Source organism: Suricata suricatta, chromosome 11 (assembly GCF_006229205.1).
Source record: "Suricata suricatta isolate VVHF042 chromosome 11, meerkat_22Aug2017_6uvM2_HiC, whole genome shotgun sequence".
Lineage (NCBI taxonomy): Eukaryota > Metazoa > Chordata > Mammalia > Carnivora > Herpestidae > Suricata > Suricata suricatta.
Genome location: NC_043710.1, coordinates 91,051,473 through 91,064,040, shown reverse-complemented (window position 1 = coordinate 91,064,040; position 12,568 = coordinate 91,051,473). Strand labels below are relative to the sequence as shown.

Here is a 12,568-nt window from a genome sequence, read left to right as displayed (position 1 = left end):
CTCCAGGGCAGCACAGGCGACGCGGGAGGGGCGGGGCCGGGCGGCGGGAGCGGGGCCCGCTGGTGGCTGCACGGGAGAATGCCAGCTGCGGGGGTCACGGTCGCCGAGGAGCGCTGGGCAGGTGACAGGCGGTTGCCTTCAGAACGGGGGTGCACGTGCCTGGGAGGGAGATGGGAAGGGCTGAGGCTTGGGGGGCGGGGGAGGGAGTGGGGACAGCAGGAAGCCTCCAGAGGAAACTGGATCAGGACCAGGAGAAAGCCAAGGAGCCCGTACTAGACTGCATTTGGGGTTCAGGTGGCAAGGGGGACCGTGGCGAGACAAGGACAAGGGGCCAGGGGCTGGCCCCTGAAAGGCGTGGGTGCCCAGACTCCCAGAGTAGCCCTGTCCTCTGTTGACTAAGACCCGTGCAGGGCACCAGACCCCTGGACCCGTCGCTTCCCTGATCTTGAAACGCCTTTGCTGCCCAGTCTTGTCCATCAGGGAAAAAAAAAAAAAGCAAACAGAGAAAACAAACTGACTGCCCCTTATGGGCAGCTTCCAGACTGTTCCACGACAGGGCAACTTTCCTTTTAGCCAGAGCAGACAGAGTTCCCTTTCACCTACAGAAGGAAATTCTTCCTCCCGGTACTAGACTAGAGACGCAAAGATTTGAAGGAAACCCTAGGGACCCGGCCGCGTCTCAGTCAGTGCCTGGATACCACTGGCGAAATCCTAGCCTGTCTTGTTTACTTTGCAGCGAGATTTGTCAGCCTCTCTAGGTCAGAAAATCAGTGAAAAACAACCGTACCACTAGGGAGTCACTTTCATGACATTTAAAATGCCTATGTGCTAATTTATTCAAGATACCAACTTTTCGCTCTTTAATCTACCTTTATAAGAGCAGGCCTTCGGCTTTGGTGGTGGTTGGCTTTGCTCTCTCCCCACTATCCCAGATTTCATTAACAACAAAATTATCTTCTTCCATGGACGTTGTTTTTTTATTCGTTAAATCTCAGAAGGCTTAGTCTATCTCGTTTAAGAACCACTGAAGGGACTGAATGATTTCATGAGCAATTCCAAATTGAAATAGAACGATTATTTTAAGCTTTGTGTTTAAAGTACAGAGGCTTAAACTCTTGCAGATGTTTGTACAAATTTTCCTTTAAAATGCTAGTTAGTACTTGGTGGGTTTGCTGCTTTCTAAAAAACGCCCTAAAATGCAGCAGTTAATCTGCTTAACAATATTAAGATAATAAGGTAAGGCACACTATGGTTGTTGTTTTTTTTAATGAGCCGATAGTCTGTACAATTAAACAATAGATTAGTCTACCACCTTGGGGGATTTTGAATTAAAAAGAAAACCACTTCACAATGTACTTAAATCTGAATGCTACCTTTTTCTGTTTTGTTTGTTAAGATATTTTCCTCTAAGGAGCCTATGGTGTTGCAACCAGGTCAACATTATTTGCAGTGCAAGGAATAGGAATAAGCTCACGTTCTGTAATTAAAGCTAGCATTTGCTGAAAGAACGAGAGAGCAAGTCTTTAAAAATGTTACAGGAATCTCTGATGGTAAAGTTTCTGTGATCTGACCTACAGGGGAAAACAAATGGCATAAAGGCAGTGAGATAGAAGACCGAGCAAAATAGGAATGCTAGGGAGAGATGAAAGGAAACACAATCCAAAATCATCATCTCCTTTCAATCTGATATGAACTCAGAGCACCCTTGCCATAAACCATCGCATGGGACTTTATGACAGCCCTTTGAGACAGGGAAGCTTGCTTGGAATCACACACTTAAGAGAGTTAGAAGGGACCCTACTGTTACTCAGGGCCAGTCTCCCACCCACACAACACTGCCCAGGAAAACATCCCTCTCAGGCAGGTAAATGTCCAGCCTCTGCTAGGAGTCATTTAGTGGCCGAATTCACAAAGCCTCCAAATATTTTGTTAAATGGTTCTAACCAGTGTTCTTTTTTTAATATATATACTGAGCTGAGGTTGATCTCCATGTGATGTCCACCTAACTTACACATCCCTACCTAGTAGCAAGCTGGGTACCAACGTGTCTCCTAAATGACAAAAGCAGCCAACACAGGTCGAAGCACAAAGTCTCTTTACAGTTCCAAACCACACTCTTCCCTTTTTTCTCCTTTACTTTCCAAAAGGTAGACCCTGAACTTGTTTTATTCTATTCATGAATACTCCTGAACTTGGCATATTTATATTGGTGTCCTGGGTGTTTGAAATCAGGCCACTGAAGTACTGTCCATAATTAACCTTTTAGCTTGTGTCCAGGCTTGTCTGTAATAGGCCGTTGGAAGCAGAAAAAGGAATCCAGCCGCTAGATTTCCTCAATAAAGCTGCATTTGATTACTCAGGCTATTTATGAACTCCACATCAGATGTATTTCCATAGAGAGAAAAACACAATAGTTTTTCTAACAGACCTTCCTCCTACAAAAGAGTACATACAAAAGGCTGCAGATAATATAACGGAGTTCTGCTCACTTAAATGTTTAACACTGGAATTAAAGAGCTTTCAGTAGTCGCAAAGTGACATAAATATAATTGTCTTCTAGGTGATGCTTTTGTGAACCACAACTTGAAATATTCAAGCCAACTGCTCCTACCATCAAGAATACTTGTATTCGCTTTCATAGTTGTATTTTTTTCAAGATGAGTCACGGTAAATTATTTCCCAAGCGCTCCGTTCAGTCTCCTATCCATCATACCAACTTAAAGGTCCAGTCCGCAGAGCCACCTTTTAAGAAAGACTCACATTTGATGGCAAAAGACTCCTTGGAATCTGATTCAGAAAGCTTCACGCAGGAGAGTAAGTCCCGGTCTGAACTTGAAGATCTAATCCAGGACAATATGGAGCCTGACAGCTTGGAGGAGGAAAGCCTGAGTGAGACAGAAGAGGAAGCAAGCAGAAAAGTAGCTCAGAAGGACAGCAAGGAAACCCTCCATACCCAGAACAATGGCAGGTAAGGAATTGACTGACGTGAGATAACAGTGGATTCCGAAACTCATCGCCAAATAATTACTGGTAGATCACAAGTGACCGTAAGGACAGGCTAGGGTAACAAACACCTTGTAATGTGTGTGACACTGGTCCCAACTAACTAAGGACAGCTTGAAGCCAGGCTTTTTGCCACCTTCTTCCTTCTCCCGCTCCTCCTCCTCCTCCTTCTTTTTAACTAAAAAATATGCAAAAGCAAGAATAGATATCAACAAGGGCATAAGCACTCCTTATTTCCTGTCCATACTCCAGGTGTCTCCACTGCTCTGACCTGACCTTGGAGAAATTGCAGGATGCCTGCTATAGGAAAGTGCCAGGACTTGGAAACAGGTGGTCTTGATTTGGTCTAGGCACTGCGATGTAGTGTATAATTTGGAATAAGTCATTTAACTCTCTATCAAACTGATCTGGCCGGCCTGTCTCCCAGGACAGCTATCAATGTCAGTAAATACGTTCTGGGAGTGGAATCCTAGCTACCTCCCGGGGCTTCTATAATCATATAAGGATTCAGTTTCTAATAATGTGTATTTATGGGGTGTTAACATTATGCTATGTATGAGCTACAAAATAATTTAAGAAGGTGTAAATGAGTGCATTACTCAGTTTTAACAAAAATATTAATTTTATGACACAGTACGGAAGAAGTTAAAAGCTATCGGTTAGAAAAGAGGTTTTCACGGGGTGAAGCGTGTGGTCCAACACAGATGGTCTGGGTTCAAATTCTGCAACTTACTAGCTGCGTGGCGTGGTCAAGTCTTAATCTCTCTGTGCCTCTGTTCCATCACCCCTGAAATGGGATAGAAATAGTTCCTTCACTGAGCTTTGAGGTGAAAATTAATCAATATATACATAGTGTGTAGAATGAAGCTCTGAGTTATATAGGTATTAGAGGTCTTTTCCCCCCAATGGGTAAAATATATTGAAGAAAGTTTATAGAAGGCCTAGAACTTGGGTAGGTAGCGTTTTAGAAAGAAGGTAAAATTTGGCAACAGAATTGGAATGAACATGTGACACGCTAAAGCCCCACTTGGTGGCAGAGGAGCATAGAGAAAGAAGACGGCATAGGACCCTGATTATAGGGGCCGTAGTGAGTGCCACCAGCCCACACCCCAGACAGGGCACGAACACAGAACCCAGAATCCCGCCCAGCAGGTGACCTGGGTTGGGTACACCCGGGAGAGAGAATACAGGTTCTTGGGGACACCTGGGAGACAAAGCCATGTGTAAGGAAGATTGTCCTGCACCAGATGCATCGTGAATTAGAGGGTAAACTCATGACGGGTAAAGAGACTACCCAAGGTAATAATTACAGCAATGACAAAATTATCTCTTTTAAAGGCCTTTTTTTTTTTTAATTTTTAACATTTATTTATGTTTGAGAGAGAGACAGTGCGAGTGTAAGAGGGGCAGAGATAGAGAGAGGGAGACAAAGAATCTGAAGCAGGTTCCAGGCTCTGAGCGGTCAGCATAGAGCCTCATGTGGGGCTCGAACCCATGAGTGGTGAGATCATGACCTGAGCCAAAGTGGAACGCTTAACCAACTGAGCCACCCAGGCAACCCTAATTTCTTTTAATTCTCCATTGTCATCCGGCAAGAAAATGCTGCTCTTCCCATGTTACGGATAAGGAAAATGAGGTGAACGGGGATCAAGTAACTTGTTGAACGTCATAGTGCTGTGGGAGGGTGTTTGTGGTTTTGTTCTTAATGTTGATTTAAATTTCGACAAAATTCTGGGGCGCCTGGGTGGCTCAGTCAGTAAGCATCTGACTCTTGATTTCAGCTCAGGTTATGGTCCCACAATTCCTGAGATTGAAGCCCATGTTGTGGAGCTTGGGAGCCTGCTCTCCCTCTTTCTCTTTCTCCCCCACCCCTACTCATGCTCTCATGCACTCCCTCGCCCTCTCTCAAAATAAAGATTAAAAAACTAAAATATGACAAGATCCTAATCTACATATTAACCCTTATTGCCATATTTGTGTCATATGTTTTTTTTAAAGACCTAAACTGTTACAGATAAAGTTTCCTTATCCCCCTTCTCAAACCCACTCCCTCATCTGCCGTCGCAGAGATAATGAATATGTGCACTTCTGTGGATATGTATCCTTCTTAGCAATCTTTTATTCATTCATTTACTGCGTAGATAATTTATAGTTAGTGGGAGGAGAAAGAAAATGAGAATATTGATGGGGCTTGTGGGCATATTAGATACGGTGACTGAAGGAAGAAGAGAAGCCAAAGTTTACTATAGGGTTCTCAACAATAACCAGCATTTACAGAATATTTATCATGAGCCCATCACAGCACTAAACACTTTACGTGTATTATCTCATTTAACCCATATGAACACCCCGTTAGGAGACGCTATCATGATCCCTCTTTTAAAGGCTGCACAAGAGGCTTAAAGGGATTGTATTACATACGTTTATTACATCAAGTGAGTGGCAGAGCAGAAAATTCACGCAGTCTGACTTGTGCCTTAAGCCATGTTCTTCTTATCATAGCTCTGATGCGCGAGAGTCAGAGTCTCCTAGGTAATAAATGGTAGTAGTTTTATTGGTTTTTCTTCTTCCAGAAATGAGGGCATTGGAAAGGACAGATCCTTTGCAGTAGATAGGCATTCTTGTCTGTACTTTTACAAGGGAGAAACTAACTCAAGGATCCATTAAGTGACCCATGTTGAGTTTTTCCTCCTTTGAGTACAGCGCTCAGGGAACGGACTCTGCCCCCTTGGTCTTTACCCAAGGACAATGTAAATGCCACTCAATATATTTCAAAATAAAGACTCCCACTTATAGAAATCAAAATTATGGTCAGGGCCTTCGTCTTCTGACTCAGAGATCCATAAAGAGTGCTGTTTTTCGTAGACTGATTTTATTTCGAAATCTTTAATGACAGACTATCATCCTCAGGGTTAGAATGGCTTTTAGCCCTAGTCATTGTTTGGCAGTGTAGTGCTTTGTACATTGAACATTAGGAGGACCAGTTCTCCACTACAAAGGAAAACAGAACTCAAGCATGTAGCCAAATAATGCCTCAAAAATAGTATTCAGGTTAGTTACTGGCCTTTTTCACTTTAGTCCTGGAAACCTTTCCTCTGTGCATTTGTTGCTTGCCTCTGGGTGGTTAGCTAGCCGTGAAATGGACAAATCGATCCCAGGCTCTCACTATGAAATTCAAGTAGGCTTTCATTTTTGCAAGGTAGATGGTATTCTGGGAATTGTAGTTCACAAACAATTAGTCAAAGCCTTGCCTTAAAACCATGAAAAATCTCTTTCTTCTTGTTGTTATGAGCAACAATTTTAAAAGCTGCCTGACAAATCACTTGAGCCCTACTCTTCTGTTTTGATGTTACCAGAACCTCCTCAAAGCAATTACTTTCTTGTACCTCACCAAAGTCAAGCCATAGTTCAATGTATATGGATTAGAGAAAACCTTTTACTTAATGGAAATTGGAGCAGCATTGACTACAGTGAATGAATCGGAGAGTGGAGAGAGGGTCTCCACGTGATAATCCTTAAACCCCACTCCACAACTAGCCATAGGAAACTCGGTGCTGGCAAAGAAAGAGATCAATGTAATTCCTTGAGCATTAGAAATAACCTCTTCAGTCCTGGAGCCTCAGAAACCTTATGTCTAAAAAAAAAAAAAATCAGGGGGCAGCGGTACAGTACCTAGCATATGTGTTTAATAAGAATACTTAAATGTAATTAGCTACCATCTGTAGAACTATTTGCTTTATATATACTATCTCATTTATCCTTACAAGAGCCTCTTAGGCATTATTATCCCCATTTTGGGGGGATTTGAGAGTCATGTAGGTATATGGAGTTTCAAAGTGGCAGAACCAGAAATTGAACTGAATGAAAGCTCTCCTAACCAAAGCCTGATCCTCTAATTATAAGTTATCTAGATAGGTGATCAGTGCTGACCTGATAAAGGATTCCATTTTACTATCTAGCAAAAATTAAAGCAATAACAATCTCGATAGGGACTAAACGGAGGCCAGAATCAATAAGCATAGAAGGTTATAAATTTTAGGAAAGTGATACACATTTTTTCAAGGATACTGTGCCTTCACAACAAATAAACATTGATCGTATTTTGCTTTGGGCAGCCGGGTCATCATAGCCTATATGCCTCAGCATCTCTCCTGGGAAACAAATGTTTTTTATTCATTAAAACCTATAGGTGTCTTTTGCATCACCTGGGAATGATAACCTTCACCCAAGATCCCATATTCTAATAAACTACCTTGTACCAGAAATTATTGGGTAGGAGACAGGCACAATGAGGAATTTTTTTTAATGTTTATTTTTGAGAGAGAAAGAGTGCGTGCGCGCGGTGGGGGGCGGGGGTAGTCACAGAGAGAGAGGGAGACACAGAACCCAAAGCAGGCTCCAGGCTCTGATCTGTCAGTACAGAGCCTGACGTGGGGCTCGAATTCATGTGCTGAGAGATCATGACCTGACCAGAGCCAAAATCGGACATTTAATCAACTGAGTCACCCAGGTGCCTCACGATGAAGAATTCTTGAACTGTAATACTCAGAATGGTCTAAAAGAAAGAAAGGGACTTGGTAAGAATAATCTCCCTTTTTATCATGCTGTGATGGTATAGGATTTAACTCTAAAATGCTTTCATATATATTATTTCTGATTAATAATATAAGAATCAGGTGGAGGGCTTAGAGCAGTACTGAAGAATCAAAACAGTCAATGGGTAAAGAGAGACTTAGTAATGAGCAAAACTCAGCATTTCATTTCCCCTCAAATGTCCTAGGCTGTTTTGTAGAACACACTGGCAATGTTAAGTTGAGGGCAGGCTTTCTCTCACAGGTGGTATAGGGTTGGTCTTTTTTTTGTTTTTTTGCACTGGTTAGGAGAGTAAGGATGACACCTGAGGGCAGATGGAACATGCTAGTATTACTAAGAACATTGAGAGAACTTCCGGGAGCCCACACTCATCCCTGTTGGTCTCTAGAAACATTCATCCATGTTGATTTTTATTGACTTTACTAGATAGGTTTTCGACTGAAGGCCATTGGTTGGCCAACCACTACAGACACATTGCACTACCTCCTTACTTTAGGGGTTCCACACAGTATTTGGGGGAATAGCTACTAGCATTTTTGTTGTTCATTTCCAATCACATGGGAATGGTTGTATCAGAAGTGACTTCTTTTGTAGGTAGTAGTCATTTCTGTTTTCTTCTCTATCATTTGCCCACAAACTCTGCTCTAGTTAAACCCTGATGTGCTCCTCAGGGCAGGCACAGCACCGTCAGAAGAGATGAGCCGTCAGAGCCGGAAGTAAGATGTGTGCGTGGACATAGATTGTGTCTATTAAAGGCAGAGTCCCTGCCAGAAATGCTAACGCTGCCGTGCCCTGGGATTTGAAGCCCTCAGAGACACCCGCCTGTTCCTTTCTGGCTTATTTCAACATTGGGATGCTTACTGTGTTAAATTAGTAAATAGCAAGTTTGAAACCTCATGAAGCAGAATTTAAATTTATATCACCTACAATCATGTGAGTGTATCAAGACGATTAAGTGGATTATAGCCAAGTTACTAAAGGAATAGTTTAATCCATGGCCTTGTCTTCATTTTATTTCTACTCCCTGACAAGTATGAAAATATAGAAAGCTTTCATTACTATATGTTTTGAATATATTGAATTTCAAATGAATGCTTTTTCCAATTCTTTTTCTTTTTAATGTTTATTTTTGAGCAGGGGTGGGAGAGGGAGGGGCAGAGAGAGAGAGGGAGACAGGATCCAAAGCAGGCTCCTCAATACAGCAGAAAGCCCGATGAGGGGCTTGAACTCACAAACCATGAGTTCCTATGAACCATGAGATCATGACCTGAGCCAAAATTGGATGCTTAATCAACTAAGCCACCCCCGCCCCATTCTTATATATACTGCTGAGATTGGCACAGTGGAATCAATCCAATTAATAAAAATGGATTCTTCAAGCTGTGGGGCTCTTAAAGCACAGCCTATTTTCCTTATTGTCCAAAGGAGGAACCCAAGGCCTCGGGTGGTGAAGAGATTCACCCAAGTGCGCCCAGGCGGTCAGTGGCAAAATCTGGACTGGGACCCATGTTTTAAGACCTTTCTCTTCCACTGCCTTTCTGGTGACATCACAGCTACCTTGCAGGTACAACGCTGTCAATATCTCGCATTTCAAAGTGAGGAAATTCTATCTAAAGAAAGCATAAGTACCCAGAAAGTTGCTAAATCCAAGGCTCTGCTTCTTAGCTAGCGTTTCCGGAGAATAAAAAGAACATCCAAGACCACCATGGAAAATTCCTAGTATAAGCACTGTAACTCTCACTGTCTGAAAAATTATGTTTCCAAATACTGGACACACAGTATTTCCCTTGCGAAGATGTAGGCTTTGCTTCATGCAAGATGATAGAAGTGAGATACTAGGATTTTACATTCCAATTACAAACAGGTGCTCTTTAGAGCATTTATTTTCCTTTAAATCACAGATTGCCCTTGAATCAAGGCTGAACGTGGGGCAAATATCTGGTTATTTTACAGCCATAAATCTGTTGTCAAAGCATGTTAAAGAAGCATTAAAAACTTTACACTTAAACAAAAATTGAATTTGCTGTTCATATGCATAAAAGATTTAATGGCATATAAATTGGGAATAATTGTTCGCTTTAAAAGGATTAAATTAAACCTAAATCAATAATAACATGTGCAGTTTCAATTTAACTGCCTACTTAAAATAAAGTGGCAAATACATAACCACTAAATGATTAATAGCAGTGCTTTCATTCACCTCCTCAACAGGCAAAATGGCCAGTTATTGAATATTTTATTATGAGTGCAAAGGATGTTAATTGTACTAGAAACATGCTCTAATTTTAGTAGTTTTTTTGATTGAATGCTATACCGCATATGAGGCTCTTCATTAAATGGAGGTTTGATTTGATTTTGTTTGGAGTACAGTAAGTCCTCAAATACAGTCCATTAAAGCCAGCAAATATCATGGCGGATGCAGATGAGGCCAGCCTGCCCTGCCTCTCTGCATCCGTGTCTTACCTAGGCATCTAAGAGGAGACCTTGCATCTGTTGTCTGAACAGTAACAAAAGAGTCGTGTATTCATTGTCTGTGTAACCTTTCCATCAAATGGGGAGGAAAAGAAGTGCATGTTTTGTGTGCAGATGATTACTGATGAAGGAGCACTTCACACTCATTTTGTTCCTGTGTGTTGACCTGGACCATGAAACATAATTGAGCTTCTTAGCGCACAAGCTCAGGACAATGGGGATCTTCAGTATCATGTTCTATTTCAACCATTAGATTTGTTTCTATGAAGTAGTGCAGCTTCCCGTGCTCATGATTTTGCAAAACATAACCTTTCAATTGTTTCTACATAGAGTTTCCATCTAGAAAGAGGACCGAGGGGGAGACTCTGAGACAGTCGTTGCCAGTGTAAGTGGCGCAGGGTAACTAAAGCTCTCAAGAGCCACATTTTCAGATTCAGATCTTCTCTGTATGCATGATCAGATACAATTGGTTTGAAACCATTTTTTTTTCCAGCCAAAGCAATTCATTCTTTCTGATTTGTTTCAAAACCCTTCATATTTTCTAGGTTCCACTTATAAACACCAGCCTCTCTGCAGCGTGTGAAAGAATTCTATGGGCATTTAAGAACAGAAATTTGTTGAGGCCCCAAAATACAGTTCTTTCTGAAGATCTAAAGTTGTTTAATTCTCCCTGTTTATCTTCCTTCTCATCTTTCAGCAGGTTATTAAAATACTTCAGCACATGGCCGAAATTTCTTAATCCTGTTCCTTAAACTATAACTCAAATAGATTGTCCATGGTGTGTAAATCATAGTTTAAAAAACCACACCCCACCCACACACATCCCCTCCCCACACACACACACACATTGGATTTTTAAAGTGTTAATCCTCCAGGCCACTAGGATGCCACTTAGTGCATCACAAGACAGCCTTATGCTCTGGAAATAACATAAGCCCTAAGGAGACAAGATTCCCTTGAGATCCATCAGCAGGAAGCACAATACACAACAAGGTTATGTCACGGCGACACTGACACTCAGCAAACAAAGAACAGGGACAGAGCTCGCTGACATAGGCTTTCGTAGCTAGTCGTCACTGGATTCCCTACCCTGTGTCCAGGACACAATTGCAAACATTCTTCTATATTAATCCACTTAATCCTCTCTGCAGCACTGTGAGATGGGACTATTGTTACCCCCATCTTACTGATGAGGAAGTTGAGGCACGCTCACACAGTGACTGGTGGCAGCAGGAACTGAGTACGGGCAGTCTGATTTGGCCCCTTGTCCTTAGACACTCTGCTGTACGCAATCAGGAAAACCATATCCTTCAATTTCTCCAAGACTACCTTTTTTTTTCTTAATAATAAGCATTCCTCAGTGTATTGCTTCTTCTGTGCGTTTATCACAGGGTTAAGAACCATAGAACCGAAATAGACTTTGAGGTGTCATCTAGCAATCGAATCTGGAAATAAGAGGTTAACACCTTTTCAGGGATAAGCAAGGTTATGCCCTCTTCATTTTAAATACGTGTAATGTGCTGCATTTCTGTATCCATCTAATTTATCACTTGATCGTGATAGCTGAATCTTCCTAGGAGGTACGATCCACCAGCCTGCTCACCACGCTTCGATGCCTAAGCACCTGGGGAGCTGCTCAGTGTGTATATGACTAATTCACTAACTCACATAAGGCCGGCCTGACTCCATGACCACCCATGGGCAGAGCTGCCCAGTACAGGCCAACGACTCCGTGGACAGGAGCCAGGACAGCGTGCCAGGGTCTCTGTCCCAGCTCCACCATGTGTTCACTCTGTGACCTTGGGAAAGTTACATAAGCTCTCTGAGCTTCAGCTTCTCCATCTATTAAATGGAGAGAATCATAGTACTTTCCCTCACAGGGTTGTTCTAAGGGAAAAAACTGGAGGCTCGCCATGACTGTTCCCTAACTGGCACACAATATGTGCTGTCTTCCCAAAGTTGGCACGTCACCTCCCACCCCAAGTTGCAGAACAGACCCCCAAAGTGATGCAACACTTTTAATGGTGGCCAGCCCCTGCTTCAAGGAATGCCCAGAGGGGACTGTCTATTCGAAAACCAAACATATACCCACACCTCTGCAGATAATCCCTTCCCAAAACTCATCACGTGGCCTATCCAAAAGTACTCATGTCTAACTAACACCTTTCTTCTCTATTTTTGCTCAGTGAAAGTCAGACTGTCAAGTTCATTGAGGCAGGCCAGGTTCCTTCACAGAATTCACAAAGCCTTTCGAGACCTCACCTCTGTTTCACCCTGAGCTCTACTCAACCTGCCCTCCTCCCACCCTCCATGCATCCCAAAGGAGTCTGCTCATGGAAAGGACCACGTTCTCTCTCCCCTCTGCTCTGTTTTATGTGCTCTTCCCTCAGCCCAGCATATACTCTCCATCCTTCACGGCCTTAGGTCCGGGCTAAGTCATCACTTGTTCAGAAAGCTTCCTTCATCTTCCAAGTTGGGACTGGATGTCCCTTATGAGTCT

The 12,568-nt window shown here is 42.6% G+C and overlaps 1 protein-coding gene across 4 annotated transcripts in view; it reads left to right on the top strand.

Annotated features, from left to right (window-relative positions):
- The first annotated feature begins 217 nt into the window (after positions 1–217).
- The window catches only part of JHY (junctional cadherin complex regulator), a 56,323-nt gene continuing 43,972 nt past the window's right edge, over positions 218–12,568 (top strand). The window contains exons 1-2 of one of the 4 annotated variants that reach the window (XM_029957162.1): positions 218–294; positions 2,561–2,968. In XM_029957162.1, coding sequence (XP_029813022.1) covers positions 2,658–2,968 — 311 coding nt within the window. In that variant the 5' untranslated portion in view covers positions 218–294; positions 2,561–2,657. The other 3 variants (XM_029957163.1, XM_029957161.1, XM_029957164.1) reach the window with 3 other exon arrangements.